General features: G+C 31.5%; 1 protein-coding gene across 1 annotated transcript; it reads left to right on the plus strand.

The window, feature by feature from the left end:
- Positions 1 to 2,565: 2,565 nt before the first annotated feature.
- LOC134689912 (rab11 family-interacting protein 4B-like) lies at positions 2,566 to 17,961 on the plus strand. Its single transcript, XM_063549877.1, has 7 exons — positions 2,566 to 2,649; positions 4,468 to 4,695; positions 5,586 to 5,819; positions 7,130 to 7,402; positions 8,419 to 8,523; positions 10,883 to 11,085; positions 17,797 to 17,961. Exons 1-7 carry the CDS (start codon positions 2,592 to 2,594, stop codon positions 17,959 to 17,961), a joined length of 1,266 nt encoding a protein of 421 aa, XP_063405947.1. The 5' UTR covers positions 2,566 to 2,591.
- Positions 17,962 to 19,229: the final 1,268 nt, after the last annotated feature.

The raw sequence follows: 19,229 nt of genomic DNA on the forward strand, positions 1-19,229 counted from the left end.
TTTAGATTTGCTACATTTAAATAAATGAATGTGAACATGTATCAGGTGTATTAGCATGAACCAATTGCGCCCATTTAATACAAAAATTGATAATGAAAATGGGGAATCTGTCAAAGAGACAACAATCCGACAATAGAACAGACAACTGCAGAAGGTCACCAATATGTCTTCAATGCAGCTAGAAACTCTCACACCTAGAGGCGTCTTTCAGCTGACCCCTAAAGATATATCTATACTTGCACAGGGACAAGCGCAAAAATGTTGCGGGGTTAACATGTTTATTTAGGGCTCAACCCTCCATTATACCTCTAGCCAATGTAAAAAAGTAAACACATAACTAGTCTTGTTCATGTGTTAGTTATTATTACTCCTAGTTTAATTCCGAACTCAGTAAAGTATCCATGCAAGTTTCCTTTTATCAAGCATTTTATAAACAGTTACTGTTACCTTGAGTAAGTGTATGCTTTCAATAACAAGAGGTAGTTTATCTAATTTACTAGAGTAATTTATTCAGTGGAACTTACTTTAAATAAATAGTATACCCACACTAAGCATTGTTCTTTTCTAGAATTGGATATTGAAGTTTACACATTCGCAAGAAACTACATTTTTTTAAACCATTATCATAGATACACAAATGTGGTTAGGCAGTTTGGTAGTATTTGTAGATTTAATATTAAAAATGGGATACCACATTATAATTTCTACAGTAATGTTGCTTATAGAGCCCATAAACTTAGATACGATCCGTGTAAATGCATTAATCATTTAAATAAACTTATTCATAAAGAATTTCAAATAAGCAGGTTATTGAAAAAATTAAATTACAAAAATACTGAACTCCGAGGAAAATTCAAAACGGAAAGTCCCTAATCAAAGGGCAAAATCAAATGATCAAACGAATAGACAACAACTGTCATATTGTTTTTTTGTCGGGTCCTTGTATATGCAGTATGTTTTTGTTTGATTATTGAAGGACGCAACTTGTGGATAGTTGTCGTACCACATCTGATTTTTTTCCTCCCGCTTGACGAAGTCAATAAGCGATACATAGGTATGTTGTTTCGGCGTCAACAATGTATATGTTTGTGATTAGGTCTAGTTTATGGTGAACCACTTTTAGTAAGTCAAACATATTTGGTATTCAGTTGTATTAGAATTGGCACATCACATTTCCATAGACATTTTGGCCCTACCCCATCAGTTATGGTCAATTGTTTGACTCTTTTGCTTAGTTTTCAGTTTTTAATTAGATCAGTTTATATGGAACCACTTGTTTTAAGTTAATGTGAGTGGTATTCAATTGTATAAGCATTAGCATATCTCATTTCCATGGATTGTATTTGGCCCCATCTTTTCAGCCATTATCAATTGACTTTGAAACTTTTGCTTAGTTTTCATGTATTATTGTGTGATTAGGTTGGTTTCTGGGCAACCACTAGCGGAAGGTCATAAATATTTGGTATGCAGTTGTATAAGCATTGACAAGTCTCATTATTATGGAGATTAAATGACCATGCCCCCTCAGTTATGGTTTCTTGACATTGAAATTTTGTTTAGTTTACATGTATTAGTTTGTGTTTAGGTTTGTTATAAGGCAACCACATGTTAAGATAAGTCAATGGTATTAGATATACAGTTGTATTAGTATATACACATCTCATTTCCATGGAGATTGTTTAGCCATGTGTCTTCAGTCATGGTTCATTGACCTTGAATATTTGCAAAACTTATATGTTAAAATATTACTATTTTAATTTCAACATTTGCATTATCAAACTTCGAAAAAAGCGAGACATATCTCTGTGATAACAGTTTAGTATACTAACTTATTTGTATGGTGTAGCTAGGACAATGATTTAAAACATTACACTATTATCCGTTTGTGCAATATTTCTATTTTCATTGTGAATTATGTGTAATTATGAGATAACATTTAGTAATCGTGCCCCCTTTTAAAATCTACTAACATGCATTAATATGAAACAATAACTTACCAGGAAGTAAATTCAACAAAATTTTTATCTTTCTCATGATGCTTGATACAAAAAAAATCGATGAAGCCAAGTGCTAAAACAACAAATAAAAAATCGTGTTTTTCTTCATTTTTTAAAATGTCATTTTTTTATACAAAATACTTCTTTTTGCATTACAATCTACTGATTGTTTGTTATGGATAGACCATATCCTTTAACTTTTTTTCTATTAATACAGATATCATTTTGAACAACACTGCAAGTGTACCAATATTTTTGATTTTGTAGCACTTTAAGCACGTATTACGTGAATTTTTAATGTTTTAAAGGTACCTAAGTTAAATGTGTACTTAGGCGTTTGATTAAAATTTCGTTGCATTAAACGTCTGAGAAACCTTGTCAAATAGCCTGTACACTAGCCTATGTTAATCTGTTAAAATATATTTTTTAAGGATTAAAAAATATATTTTTGAGTAAATGTTTTGGTAAAAAGATTTTTTTATTCACAATCCAGTGGTTATTCTTCGTTTTACCCAATTAGAGAATATCAAGCGATGTGACGTCACTAATAGCAATTCAGCGATTTCAACAACATTTTAAATCAAGACTTGGTGTATGAACAAAATACAGAAAATGTCGACTCCAACAAGTGACAATCCAGACAATTCACATGGTAGGCTTTAGTTCACATTTCATCTACTATATAAGTATTATTTGTATACACAAAATAAGAAATAAAACAAAAACTACAACGTATTACTAATGTAACTTCAAATAATAACAAATATGGACGTGTTTACAGCACCATGTTCTCTATATGACAAGACAAACTAAAACACCTGAAACATATTTTGTCATTGGTAAATAGTACTTATATACATTATGTATTTTGAAAGGTTTCATTTCTCATAATGTTAACAAGATATATCAAATAGGTAAACAGCGGAATTCCATTGATAAGTTCCACTCAAGTTCACATATGATATGGTTTTAAATGGCCTATTGTTGTGTAGGATGTATTGTTCTTATGTCAATCAATATAGTTCAAAGAGTTAAAGTCTTAATTAAATCTGATCTTCATTTTTTGTTAGGTTGACATATATTATATATCTAAAATTACATATAATGGGGCTATGTTCAGTGATCTTTCAGTATTCCATCAAATCGTTTCTTTTAATTGTTTAGGGGTATTTTACTATATAACCTTTTAAAAAATTGTCGGTTAAACAGCGAAAGGTTTTCGTATATAGACGTTAATTCTTTGCTCAACAATTTATTTCAAGACATATTTCTTAACTCATGCATATACTTTATTGATTATTAACATTTCTAAACTAAGGAAAACAGCAAGATTTAATGTGGAGATAGATATCGTTTTAACTCATCAAACAATTCATTTGACATAAAGACAAAAAGTTTTCTTGTGCTTCATTCTTTTCTCAAACAAACAATTAGACGGTTTTATATAAATCCATGTTGCTTTGTCTTTAGTTTTCTATTTTGTGTATTGTGAACTTTTATTTGCCTGTTCGTCTTTTTCTTTTTTAGCCATTGCGTTGTCACTTTATTTCGATCTATTGTATAGTTTGACTATCCCTCTGGTATCTTTCGCCTCTTTCTTGCAATGATCTTATCCAGGGGACGTTATTTAAACACAAAGGCATTCCAATTAAATTTCAAAAGATAAGAACAGGAATAGAAAAATATTTTTAATATTTAGCATTCTACAACAACACAACAAAACAGATATTCAAATTATGTAATTGTTTTCTCTCACACTAATTGAAATATCGAAAATGCATCCATTTTGTTTAAAAATATCGCTTATGCTGTATTGGGTTCATGTATCAAGGAGAACAATAATCATAATGCTGTATTAAACACATTTGGTATTTACTAAGATATGCATCATTCCACTTTGTCATAATTATATAAACTAAATTTTAAAATAAAACTTGATTAATTGATTGTTATAAAACGCCACTTTCAACACTATTTTGCTATTTCGTTGCTGTATATTATTTCATGGTGAAGGCAGCGAAATTATCTCCGTTTATAATTCTATGGAACTATCATTCAAGTGAGATGTTTTGTTAACTTTAAAAACATAGTTTAATCTACAAATTTCTTCGTAAGGAAATGCATGTTCCAGGTCAAGAATTTGACAGTTGTTTTCAATTTGTTTGATGTATTTGTGCTTTTGATTTTGCCATTTGATAATGTTGATTATGGACTTTCCGTTTTTGAATTTTATTTATGTAACGGTTCTATGGAAGGTAGAAACAAATGTCACCTAAGTTGTCAAACATGATAATTGTATGGATAAAGATGAATATGCATATAAATACGCCAAAGTGTCCGTTTTTTCCCCCCACTGATAAACATTCTATTAGACACTGTTGTTTCAAAGAAACTTGATTTTTCCCGATGTAACTGTAGATAATATTTAATTAAAATCATGGAATAAACTAATAATTTACTTGATAACTAGATTTAGATGAATTGACAAGACTGTCTTCATTAATGGATCGTTTGACAAATAGAGTCGACAATCTGGAGAACGAAAACCAGCGTTTGAGTGAAGAGAATACACGTTTGAATGAAGAAATTAGAGAGTTGAAAACAATGACCATTAAACTTGAGACATTAAACATAGTATTCGTTCAAGAACAAAAGAAAGCACAGGAGTTAATTGAAACAAATTTTAGAATTGGAGCAGGTAAAATATTTGTGAGAAAACATGATTAATAATTATAACCAATTAGCACCATATTACGTATTTATTTTTAATTCCTTACAATATGAGTAGAAAAAAAACCCATCATCATTACAAAGAAAAAACAACAAAAATAAACAAAGCTTACTTTTTATTTTAAAACAATTCCTCACCTTGTTGAGCTGACACAGCAAGTTCATTTTCTTCGGGCAGTTTACAAAACGTTTGATATGCCGAAGTTTGAAGTGATTTTGCGCTGTCAATGGACGTTATCTGTGCCTTATTGATAATCAATGTGTCAGAGATTTTCTGTTAACGACTTTATCCATTTATCGTTTTTATATAGATAAGACCGTTGCTTTTCCCGTTTGAATGGTTTTGCCATAGTAATGTATGGACCCTATTAGCTTGCTGTTAGGTGTCAACAAATGCTAAGTGTTAAACATATTAAAGGTTGTACCTTGACCTATAATGTTTTACTTTCTAAATTGTTACTTGAATGGTGAGTTGTCTCATTTAGGATTTTTGAGAAGTTTAAATATCAAGAATAAAGAAGTGAGATTCTCATGAGTCTCTTTTTATTTTAATATACTGTGTTGTGAATATTATATTATTGCTGAATGATTTCCATGAAAGCTAAACAACCAACACATTACAAAAGTTATCCAATATAACTCATATAAATATGCAGTGCAATGACGCAAAAATGAATACGCAATTATTGTTTTAACATTCAGCTTGATACATCGATATTGCTCCTTTCCATAGAACCTGGTAATCGGACACAATAAGTTAATTTCTATTAGTTTTACATAAATGTAAATGTAGATGGTATTATTTAAATTATGAAATAAAAACAAAATATATTCACAAGACATTATTAAAAATTTCAGATGAAGTGAAAAGAATATCATCATTAATGGAAAATGAAAAAACGCGATTGGAAGAGGAAAATGCACAGTTTGAAAGAAGGGTCTACAATCTTGAAGAAAAACTAAAAGAGAAATCTTTGAAACTGGATGACGTGTATGAAAAATCTGTCAGACTGGACAGGTCAAACACAGAACGCGCGCAAGAAGCAAATAGAATAAAAGAATTACTAGAATCGGGGTCGGTAGTTGGGGGAGGTAAAGTTTCCATATTTTAACCAAAACACGATCCGAACATAAATTTACACCATGATATTGAATTTTCTAGTTAATCTATACAATATGGATTATGAAGAAAAACGTTCCCTTGAAAAAAGTAAAAACACAAAAATACCGAACTCCGAGGAAAATTCAAAAGGAAAATCCAAAATCAAAAGGCAAAATCAAAAGTCCAAACACATCAAACGAATGGATAACAACTGTCATATTCCTGACTTGGTACAGGCATTTTCTAATGTAGAAAATGGTGGATTGAACCTGGTTTTATAGCTAGCTAAACCTCTCACTTGTATGACAGTCGCATCAAATTCCATTACATTGTCAACGATGTATGAACAAAACAAACATACTCAAAGAGAAAAAATGTCAAAAATAGGGGTACAGCAGTCATTATTGTGTTATCATCTTAATATCACTATAAAAACAACAAATGTAACGAAGAATCACAAAAAGGCATACATCAAAATTAACATACTCATTTTGCTTTTCTTGTACCACTTAATTTATGTATATAAAGTCTACCCGTCAAGGAAAGAAGGTTGTCATTGCTGGTGTAAAAATGCGCGTTTGAAATTCGTACAGGTAGACATAAAAATAATTTTGTCGTTAAAAGTATGAACAAAACAAACATACTTGCATCACTATAAAAACAACAAATGTAACGAAGAATCACAAAAAGGCAAACCATGTCTTCTTTTTTTATTTTTTTTTATATCACATGCCCATTACTCTGTTGATTGTTTCCACTGCTCAACATGAAACGAGCTGAACATATCATCTTAAAATTTTTAATAGTTATTTTTTAGGAAAGTTCCAACCTATTTGAATTGGTGTGTTTGTAGCCTGTATGCAAGTATGCAAATGTTACCATAAGCAACCAAAAAAGTCATAGAAATTGTACAATATGACAAACTGCATTGTCTATGAATATGCTATGCACTACTATGTACACAATAGCTATTTTAAGATACACTTCACATTTTTTTCCTAGAGAACATCGAAAGAGTACACGGCTAGTATTTGTCAGATGTTAAAAGTATGAACAAAACAAACATACTTGCATCACTATAAAAACAACAAATGTAACGAAGAATCACAAAAAGGCAAACCATGTCTTCTTTTTTTATTTTTTTTTATATCACATGCCCATTACTCTGTTGAATAGCTATTTTAAGATACACTTCACATTTTTTTCCTAGAGAACATCGAAAGAGTACACGGCTAGTATTTGTCAGATGTAAATGTAAATGATAATCGATTTATATTATGACCACTATTAAAAATTTCAGATGAGGTGATGACATATGTGACAAACAGATTAGAACATCTAGAAACGGACAAAAACTGTTTGGAGGATGAGTTGAAAACAAGAACATTAATTCTGGATGAAACACTGAAAGATGAATCTGTCAAGTTGGATGACAAATGTTCAAGACTGGCAGAAAAATGTGTTAGACTCGTGGAAGAAAAATCTGACAGTCTGGAAAAATCAAACAACAAACTCACTCAAGAAGTAAATCAAATTAGAGAATTAATTGAATCGCAGTCGGCAGTTGAAGGAGGTAAGTGTACATGATACTAGTAGTACATTCTAAATGTTTAGTCTTTCTTAACAAATAAAAAATTTCCATAAAAGCCAAGGTTTCCTTTTTTTATACAGACACATATTACCATGTTACATGTATATGCGGATTAAAAAATAAAGATAAAGGTCGTCCTCTTATGTGGGTATACCATTGAGTAATCGCGAAGAAAACTCGGAATCATATCAAGTATAGAAAGTTCAAAGTAATCATGGTAATGAAGCAATTAAGTGTGAAGTGTCTAGTAAGAAAAACATATGCCATTCTATGAATATGTAGGATAATAATGATTTTATAACAACAGTTTTGTCGTATGATTTGTTCTCTTTTTACATGCCTTTTATATCTGATATTCCGATTTGTCATTGCTAAAAACCTTATCGTGATCTATCATTGCTTTTATCTTTGTCATTTAAACTCTGATGAATAGTTGTCTTATTGGCAATCACATTTTTTTTAATTTTCATACTGATTGTTAACATTTTTCGACCATTCAAAGCAATATAGTTTTATTGTGTAATTCGTTTTAACATTCGATGGACAAATGATATATAGATACGAAATTCAACTACCGCAATACCTAGCTTGCAAATACAAAGATTGTAGGTTCGATTCATTAACATTGCAAGGTGCACTTGACTATGTCTGCTACTTTTTCTTTCACAATTTATTGGTTCATTATCGCTACACCGCTAATAAAAATATGTCATCACTCAACAGCTTGCTGTATAGAAAATGGCGTTAAACAGCAACAATCTATCAAATTTTCAATTTTGTTCATCTTTGTATCATAAATCACCAACGTATCACTTAAAGTTATTGGTAGATCAAATATCTACATATAAAGTTACCTAATTTGTATATCATTGTTTTCAGATCTTATAAGCACAAACAAAGTTTCAATCAGACTGAGGGAATCGTCAAACTTCAAAAGTCCATAATTTTAATTCCTTTAAAATGTAAAATGTAAAAAATATTCAATCCTTCATTTACAGCTACAAAGGTCATATCTCAGGTTGGATTCTTTGCTGTTTTGACAAAAAGTGTCTCACTTGGACCAAAGCAGGCAATTGAATACAACAAAATTATAACAAATATAGGTAAGTGTTTTTAGAAAACATAACATACACAAATACACATACACACATACACACATCTGTACAATTGACGTAGCCAACATAGTCGTATTAAAAATGAAAACAACAAGAAACCTGTTACGTCAAAAATACTACAATAAAATAAAGAATGAAAATGGGGAATGTGTCAAAGAGACAACAACTCTATCAGTGCCTAGTTATGTTCATTTCCTTCATTAAAAGCGTGTTTAAGAATGTATATATTAATAATATTGCTAGACAAAGCATCTCAACAGTTTTATATAAGATTGCATTTGTTTATTGTATGCTAGGTGGACATTAAAGGGAAATTCAATTTAGTGAAAGAAAGCTTGTTTGACTGGTTTATTTTCATCTTTTTGTTATATCCTACACAATTCGTTGTAACATTACAAGAAAACTATCCGTAGTTTTAATCATTAAATTATCACGCAAAGAATCATAAAAATAATAAAATCTCTTTTTTATATTGTGATCATATATTTTTTTAATTTACTTTTAGTATTTTTTTGGTTAGCTTGTGTGAACAAAATGGAGATAGAAAAATATGATAGTAGACGAATATTGTTTTCGTATTAACGTCATTTGAATTAAACAGTTTTTATGAAAATGTTAAGTTCAGAAAGTTATATAGTGATAAAGCTTAGGTTGACACTAAAATATCAAGTTTGACCCTACATTTGGTACCAATGGGTTATCGAACATATCCAGTCGACTATTAAATCCTCTAATTGTGAAGTAAGAGATTTCGATATGATGTTTTACTGCAATAGTTTAGCTATCGACATTGGATATATCAAATAATCCACAAGGAGCTATGTAAGAGTTCGTTTATATAACATGTATAATGATTATTAAATAAATTTTGTCTTTGACACACAAAAATCCCCATCGAGTGTCTTTCACATGCCTGATTATTTCGTCACTTACGGACTTAATGCATAAATGAAGGCAACAGTAGTATACCGAGGTTCAAAACTCATAAATCGATAGAAACAAAAATCCGGATCACAAACCAAAACCGATAGAAAACACATTTAAAACAAGAGAATGACGATACACCATTAAAATGTAACACACACAGAAACGAACTAAGCATTAGACAAAATCCAATGAGAATAACAAATATAACATCAAAACTAAATACATGAATTTGGGATAAAAACTATCATGTTTATGTATACATAATCAATGACTTGTATACATGCCAATTATTTGATGCATCTTAAAGTCATACCAGCTATTAAATAACGGGGCTTATAATGAACCGGAGAGGAACCCCATATTTAGTAAAATCGAAATCTGAAGCTATATTACCGGAATACACTTTTTGTGACCTATATAAGAGATATGACTTAAACCATTTCACTGACTGATCTGAGACTTGGTATACATTCGAGTTATGGTAGATAATGACATGATCAACAAGATCGAATGCTTTTTATCAGATCATGAAAGATTTTTCGTACAACATTGTCGTTATCAATATATTTAAGCCAGTTATCTATCATTATGGTTATAAAATTGAGAATGGAAATGGGGAATGTATCAAAGAGACAACAACCCGACCATAGAAAAAAACAACAGCAGAAGGTCACCAACAGGTATTCAATGTAACGAGAAATTCCCGCACCCGGAGGCGTCCTTCAGCTGGCCCCTAAACAAATATATATTAGTTCAATGATAATGAACGCAATACTAATTTTCAAATTGTACACAAGAAACTAAAATAAAAATAATACAAGACTAACAAAGACCAGAAGCTCCTGACTTGGGACAGGCGCAAAAATGCGGCGGGGTTAAACATTATGACTATTTGGCATTAGTGGTTTGATCTAAATCCAGATTGGGCATCGTGTTGATAAATTACATTTTGACAGATCAAGATAGAAACGTGTTTCAAAACAAATGTTTTTCAATTACTTTAGATATAGTGCAAAGTATTGAAATAGGGAAGTAATTTTTTATGCCCCATTTATGGGCATTATGTTTTCTGGTTTGTGCGTCCCTGTGTTCGTCCCTTCGTCAGTTCGGTCGTCTGTCTGTCCCGCTTCATGTTGAAGTTTTTGGTCAAGGTCAGTTTAAAGTTTTTGGTCGAGGAAGTTTTGATGAAGTTGAAGTCCAATCAACTTGTTCCTTTATGATATGATCTTTATAATTGTAATGCCAACTTAGAATATGTATCCCATTTTCACGGTCTTATGAACAAAAAAAAGGACAGTGTGGATGGGGCATCCGTGTACTTGGGACACATTCTTGTTTCTAAATGTCTTCATCTCCACTCTTAAATATTTGATACAACTTTGGCTGATATACTATGAATAATGCATTTACCTTTTTATAGGAAATGGATATGACGAGAGCCATGGTCACTTTAAAGCACCTGTAAGCGGATTATACATAATATCAGCATCAATAACAAGCCCTCACAATCAAGTTTCCCGGTTAGAAATCGTTAGAAATGGAATACAACTGGCGGCAATGGTTGGTCATCTCAGGGATATGGCCAATCAAACTGTCGTTGTGTCTCTAAATGAAAATGACCAGGTATGGGTACGGAATTGGGAACCTACTGTCTTGACTACAGTTGATTCAGCATCTGATCGATATTTTTCTACTTTTTCGGTAGCGCTTATTTCAGGTTCATAAAATTATACATTTATTGTCAAAAGTATTAGATTTGTTATTCTTTAGCTTATTATTTTATAATTATATATTGTATAATCAATAGCAATTAAATAATACAGAGGTCATCGCAGTTCCAGATTTAATAACCAAACCAGGCTATTTTAGTTTTAAATTACAAATTTTCCCCATCTAAGCAACAGTTTGAAATTCACTCGCGTATAATGTATACATTTATCAACCCATGCGATTCATAAGAGTCTGCAGCTGCTATTGATACTTTTTTCATCGTCGTTAAGCACTAAATTTATGAGCTAATAAATCTGAAACAAAAGTAGTAGAAATAATTTTTTAAGGGATACTCCAAACTGAAATATACGACAAAACAGGTGATCTTTTATTCCAGATTGTAACTTTTTCTTTCTTTTGACAGTGATGTTCCCTTTGCTCCATCATACGGTGATTATATTCCCAACTTGTTAGTTATGTTCGTGTGTGTAGTAATGTCATTGATCAATGCATCACTGTTAAAAGATTAGTTCAAGGATTACGTTACCATACAGTACTTATATAATTTATTTAATTCATTCATAGATGCAAATATTAAATTGTTATTGTAGATACCTTATCAATATTGTTATTTCACATTCAAAAATGTATAATATTATACAAAAGCACAAAAATCACCATGTAAAAAGTAAAAACTAACGATCCTTCTAAATGTACCTTTTATTTTAGCACTGCACAATTCATGTATTCTTCGATTGTCCATTGTGTTAAAATAATGTTAAATCTCTGGGATGAGTTTTACTTGATGTACGTCTCTGATGCCAATGTTTAGCTCAACTGACGCGAAGGGCCAAGTGAGCTTTTCACATCAGTTTGCGTCCGTCGTCCGGAGTCCATCGTCGACCGTCGTCGTCGTTAACTTTTCTACTCCTAAACTTCTTGGCCAAATTAAACCAAACTAGGTCATAATCACTTTTAGGTTATTTAGTTTAGCAAATGTGTCCGGTGACTCGACAAACCAACCAAGATGGCAACCATGGCTAAAAATAGAACATAGGTTTAAAATGTAGATTTTGGCTTGTATCTCAAAGCCATTTAAAGCACATATGACATTGGTAAAATTGTTTATCAGGTCAAAATATATCTGCCCTGAAATTTTCAGATGAATCGGAGAACCTGTTGTTGGGTTGCTGCCCTTAAATTGGTATTTTTAACGAAATTTAGCCTTTTTTGGTTATTATCGTGAATATTGTTATAGATAGAGATGAACTGTTAACAGCAATAATGTTCAGCAAAGTCAGAGCTACACATATGTGAACTTGACCAAAGTGGTCAATAAACATTTTAAGGAGTTATTGTCCTTTATAGTAAATTTTAAACAATTTTCATCAATTTTGTAAATTTAAAAAAAAAATTACAAAATATTTCCCACTTATATTTCTGGGCAATTTCATTATAGAAAGAGATAATTGTAAGCAGCAATTTTATTTAATAAAGTAAGATCTACAAACACATCACCATCAAAATGTCTGTACCAAGTCAGAAATATGACAGTTGATGTTCATTCGTTTGATGTGTTTACTATTTGATTGTGCCATTTGATTATGGACTTTCTGTTTTGCATTTTCCTCAGAGTTCAGTATTTTTGTGATTTTGCTTTTTACATGATTCCGATCGTAAGAAATAAATCCAGTTGTAGTATTCTAAAATCACACAAGGTTTAGATCTTTCATTACAATGTCTGAATTGTGTTTCTTTGTGAGTGCATTGCTTCCTGATTTTTGTAGTATGAAAACATATGTGTTAATTATCAGAAAAAATATCACAATGCTCATGTCCCAAATAGTGTTATAATTCAACACTCAATAAAAGATGCCTGTGTTTTTTGCAATGATCTATCAATTTTATCAGAAACTGAAAATAGGCCTATGTAATTTGTAAATTAAAAAACGATAAAATCTTATGGCAAAATAGTTTTACATTTAAAATGAATATTTGGTATGAGACTACTTACTTAAACAGTTAATCTCTCCTGACATTTATACTAAGAAAGATTATTTGAAATTAAAATATTTGGTTTTATAGATAAAAGTCCTAGTGAAAAAGAGGTTAATTTGTGATTTGGCAAATATGTCAAAATTTAACAACTAGAATGCAATTAAGGATGGTCTGTTTTATTATATACGGCACACTCATGGAATATACAATGCACACAAGCCTGCACGGAAGACGCACGTTTCGTTCACAAAAGGCTAATCCATGATGATTAAACAAAAAATTGCGTAATATTGAATGTATATAATAGAATTTGAATACCACAAATTCAGAATTCTTTTTGAGAAATACCATGTTGAATACACTATATCCAGATTCAATGTGATGTATTATCAATATTATTATTACTACGGCTAAAACTCTGCTACTTTTACTATGACGATTCGTGGAAATTCTTATACTAAAATTGAAAGTTGAAATGCACTTCTATTTTATTCAAAGGTTGAAACATAGGGATATGCGGCATATTTTCAACATTAATTTTCCCCGAACGGGTAAGACTTTAAGCTCATACCTTAATTCTGTACTACCCCTTCTATCACTTTAAGTCTTAAACTGGTAACACTTCCAAGTAATATCTCAATTAGATGAAACATAGACATCATAGCTACTAACTAGTACATTACCAAATTGAAATGTCAAATAGCATTACATTTCTCCCCAAAAGAGGCTTGGTTTGTGAAACAGCTGTACTTACAAAGTGCAAAATAAAAGATGTGTTTAACATTAAAACCATCAATACAATACAAATGAATAAAAATTGTAAACACTTCTGAAATAGGAAATAATAAAAAAATCAGATCAAATAAAATTAAAGGTAAATAAGAATAATTAAAAGCAATAAAATAAAGCGATACACGAGGATAGGAGATATTCTAATGCAATTTGGATGTAACATTTTTTTTCATTGGCTTAAAGTTGCCGTCAAATCCACAGTTGACCAGGCGTAACTAAGGAGGGACCAGCCATTTTGAATTGATGAATCAACAAATGTTCAATTACTACTACATAATCGAAAATAAAACAACACCTACCTCGAATTCGCCGTTTTAATGTAATTTTATCCGAATTTGAAGCGTACAGTTTGTAAGTTTTCATTTGTATGACGTCACGTTTAGCCATGACGTCTTTTCCCAAAATCATTCATGAAGTTTCGCGGATTTTATTTCATTGACAAATATAGACATTTTTTCTTTTTGTAATGCATTAGAATCGGAATAACAGTACTGTAGTTGAAGAGTTGCCACCGTCAATTTTGATTTGACGGTCGCAAATCTCCGTTTTACTGTCTCCGCTACGCGTCGTCAGTAAAACTGCATTTGCGACCGTCAAATCTACAATTGACGGTGGCAACTCTTCAACTACAGTACTGTTATTCCTTAACTGTCAGTATAAATGTAATCACTGAGTTTGGTATCTTGTGTTAACAGCTTGACGTTCTTAAAAATTTAAATGCGTTGTTCAAGTCTTAGATCGCCAATTTGTTCCAGAGGCTTGGAGAAGCTTTATCGAAACTTCTTTTTCTATAAATTCTGAAGCTAACACATGGTTGTATTAGTATATCTGCATTTTCCAATCTAAGAGGTCTTGATCAATGGCAGTCCTTGATTAGTTCCTCAAGATAAACAAGGATAAGGCCATAATGTTTTTTTTCTATAAAATATTTAAAAGCAGTTTATATTGTATTCGGGACTGCACCGTAATCCAATGAAGTTACACAAGAACTGGTGTGATATCATGGTGTTTTTATCTGGTACGTGTGATGTGTCAAGCTGTCGTATTATGTGCTCCCTGTAAATTATCAACTAAACCTGACGTGACAAGCAAACAGGAATCACCTGTGGCATATTGCCGAATTCGACAAACGTTTCGAATTTAGGAGTAGCACGACTTCGTGACTGCATTGCCTTGTTTTCCATGCTCAATGTCAAATTAAAATAGAGAAAACGGGTTTTGACCAACGGTGAATATCTAACGATTGTGTAATCAAATGACAACAATTCTTTGATGCGAGTTATTGCAGGAAGCCTATGAATTAAGTACACATTTGGATGTAAAAAAACAAAAACAACTAGACTTCCTACATGAAATCAAAATCGATGCCTCTTAGATTTTACAGAAGCACTGGACAGGTTAAAAAAAATAAAGGAGAAGCGAACGATACTAGTTATCAACGGTACCAGGATTATTATTAAGTAAGCCAGACGCGCGTTTCGTCTTCATAAGACTCATCAGTAACGCTCAAATCAAAATATTTATAGAGCCAAACAAGTACAAAGTTGAAGAGCATTGAGGATCTAAAATTCCAAAAAGGTAATCTATACCTGGGATAAGAAAATCTTAGCTTTTCGAAAATTGAAAGTTTTGTAAACAGGAAATTTACAGAAGGAGTCGGTTTTGTTGTCAATAAGATCAAACCATCGACCAAAATGATATACAAATGACTAAATGCAGGTAACTGTAGTCCTTCGCTAATGAACAAAATCAACACCGCATAGTCAGTTATTCAAAGCTTGAAATTATAAATTTATGTAAAAAGGATATAAACGAGAATTCTAACGGCCAGATACATATAATTTAAAAAAACAATTACAATGCGATGACACGAATCACTAATAAATTAAACAAATAAAAGTAGAAGGAGTACGAGAAAATAAATGTTAGCTTTTTTCTCTTTTTTTTTGGAATCATCATATTTTGAGTGATACCTCTGCTTGTATTTTCATTTAATAGCCAAAAAATATTTAAAACCAAATTTCTTTTTAACAAAGATTTATTCCACACTACTGAACACGATATGTTTGTTATTGACAATAACGATACATCAACATAACGAACAAATAAACATTTAACATAACAAAAGAAAAAAGAAGATGAAAATGCATGTTCAAATTTAAAACTGACCACTTCATGTATTTTTTTAAACAATATAAGAGAGTAAAAGAAGGTTGATATAGCTGAAATTGTTTTGTGTAAAACAACAATTCACACGCCTCTCAGTTATCCACTTTTATGAATAAAGTGACAAGCAGAAAAGTGTCTTTCAATTCTATGAATGAAGATGATGACTAATCGTTTCCATAAGTTTTCAATGATTTATAGAAAACCAGTTAAGACAATATGGTGCTTTATGGTAACGTTATTTTTGTAAACGTACCAACTTTATCACATATCATTTAAGAGGACATTATATGGCGTGAAATTGAATTGATTTAGTATTTAAACAATGTAGTGATGCCATTCTAATGTTGTACTCGTTCTTTATTTTAGTCATTTACCTGTAAGAAACCATCATGTTACCTTTAACTATCTAACATCTTAAAGAATAGCCTCTTTCTTAAAAATATTGGACAGGTGAACAGTTTCTTAAGAAGAAAAAAAAACACTTTCTCATTGATTTTAACACTCCCAATACTTCTTTCACAACTATGTTTTAGGTCGTCTCCTTTACTCATGCTTTGCCATTAAAGTGCGAGGTTTGGCATGCCACAAAACCAGTTTCAACCAAACATTTTTATTCCACTTTAAAAATGTCCTGTACCAAGTCAGAAAGATGGCCATTGTTATATTATTGTTCGTTTCTGTGTGTGTTGCATTTTAATGTACGTTGTGTCGTTGGTTTTCTCTTATTTTTGAGATATTAAGATAAAACGTGGCACGGTACTTGTTTATCCCAAATTCATGTTTTAGGTTTAGATGTAATATGTGTTATTCTCGTGGGATTGTGTCTGATGCTTGGTCCGTTTCTGTGTGTGTTATGTTTCGGTGTTGTGTCGTTGTTCTCCTCTTATATTTAATGCGTTTCCCTCGGTTTTAGTTTGTTACCCCGATTTTGTTTTTTGTCCATGGATTTATGAGTTTTGAACAGGGGTATACTACTGTTTCCTTTATTTAGCACCCAATTCAATTGGTGGATAATGGTCATTGTAAGTCTTTTTGTTTCTTTATGTATTTATCTTTTCAAAAATATAAAAAAAAATGTATCTTCATCCGTGTTTGGTGATCAAAATTGATCCCGGTGTTGCTCTTATTATTCCTAATATCATTTTCAATTAGAATGGAAAAAAAAAGTTTAAGATTGTGATTTCAGACAAGAGGTTTTGCGTTTTTCTACGAACATAGTATTTTAGTTATCCCTATTTGTAATCTTCCCAGTTATAACGATACTTTCTACAAATGTGGTTTAGTACAAATGTAGTCATTACGTTTACATAAGAATAGTTGAAATAAATTTTCATTCCAAGTACTTTTAGAAGTCGGATATATTTTTAAAATGTTGAAGGTAAAAATTATTTTAATATTGATAATTTTTCTTGGGTGTCGTGTCTATGGTTATTTATGTGCTCTTATCTTTTTTTTTTTGCTAATATGCCTTGTCTATATATATATTTTGAGTTTATTACATATGACTTGGCATTGTACTTATATACCCCACCATTGTGTTATTGTGCCATTGTAAATATGTTTTAATATATTTATATGTTTTTTTTTATAGCGATCAAGATACTGACACAATGTTGACTATTTTACTCCTATTTTTGACATTTGTGCCTACTGTGTTTTTTTTAGTGCTCAAACATAGTTGTCAATATTATTGAAGTGTATGGTACTGTCATACAAGTGAGAGGTGTAGCTAGTGAAAGATTTTTACAATTCAACATACTGCTTTCAACATTATACACTGGTCCTAAGACTAAATTTAACTCATTGCAGCAAGTGTATACAAAGAAGTGACTAATATTTACAGCAACTTTCAATCAATACCAGGTGCATGCATGCACGTAGTTATATTTTGGAGATGAATATTTAAGGAAACGTAACCAATTGTATGATAAGGTGCATCATTCTGTGCTTTCGATTCTTTTGTTGCTAACAATAGATATAGGAAGATGTGGTGTGACTGCCATTGAGACAACTCTCCATCCAAGTAACAATTTAAAAAGTAAACCGTTATAGGTTAAAGTACGGCCTTCAACACGGAGCCTTTTAATATAACAAGTTCCTTTTAATATAACGCATATGGGTAAAGATGCGTAATTCATTTCATATAGGCGGTATAGAGGCAGCCTTTTCCTCGATTCATCTGCCCATATCGTTAACTAAGATATGTTTTTAAGCACGACCGAACAGCCTTTGTGATGCGTCTTCTCATGCTTTATAGTCTGCTGCTCTCCATGTCCGCACAAATAGTCTGAACAACACATTTTATCCATCGGATCATCAGCAGTGATGGTTATACAAACCTGAAAATACGTTTTGTATATACAATTCGTCGAAACATCAGCCCAACAATATCTTATCAGTAAATCTTATTTCGCAATTTTTGTGTTTACCCTCGCCAGGATTTGAACTTATGCTACTGATATATCGTTGCCCTAAAGCTCATTGCACTGTGCGGGCTAGACCACTCGACCACCTATGGTATATATATGATGTTTAAACGAGTTGTATATATATATATATATATATATATTTGACTTCACCCTGCATTAATTTGTAAGATTCTAAACGATAGATACGTCAGCTGATCTGTACAAATTCCATCGTCATGCCTTATTTATGATGTAATGTATTACGACGCTAGATAAAAATTGACGAGATAAAGATAACACTTGGCTACCGAAAACTTTACAATTGCAGAGCCTAGGTGGTCGAGTGATCTAGTGCGTTGGGTACAGTGCAAGGCGATATGGTGCCACGATATCTCAGTACCATAAGTTCGAATCTCGGCCAAAACAGAACCAAAAAGTTTACTTTTGCAAATTTACAGATCTAACATTGTTAGGTTGATGTTTAAACGAATTTATAAATCCAACGCAGTCATAGGTTTGAACGTTGATTTCAGTTAAGACTTGTTAAAATATATATATCCCGTTCAAGGAAAACTGTTATTGTTGGGCGGTTATTTAGATTAATTATACATACAAAATAAACAAACCGATGATTGCGTTTAATTTAAAGTCGCATTTTTTATACAATTGCAATCAAAATGATATTTTTTT

This window comes from Mytilus trossulus, chromosome 11 (assembly GCF_036588685.1).
Source record: "Mytilus trossulus isolate FHL-02 chromosome 11, PNRI_Mtr1.1.1.hap1, whole genome shotgun sequence".
Lineage (NCBI taxonomy): Eukaryota > Metazoa > Mollusca > Bivalvia > Mytilida > Mytilidae > Mytilus > Mytilus trossulus.

Coding starts and splice junctions, on each gene's coding strand:
- LOC134689912 (XM_063549877.1), top strand. CDS start 2,592: ATGAACAAAATACAGAAAATGTCGACTCCAACAAGTGACAATCCAGAC. Junction 4,696..5,585: donor AAATTTTAGAATTGGAGCAG/GTAAAATATTTG, acceptor TAAAAATTTCAG/ATGAAGTGAAAAGAATATCA. Junction 8,524..10,882: donor CAAAATTATAACAAATATAG/GTAAGTGTTTTT, acceptor ACCTTTTTATAG/GAAATGGATATGACGAGAGC.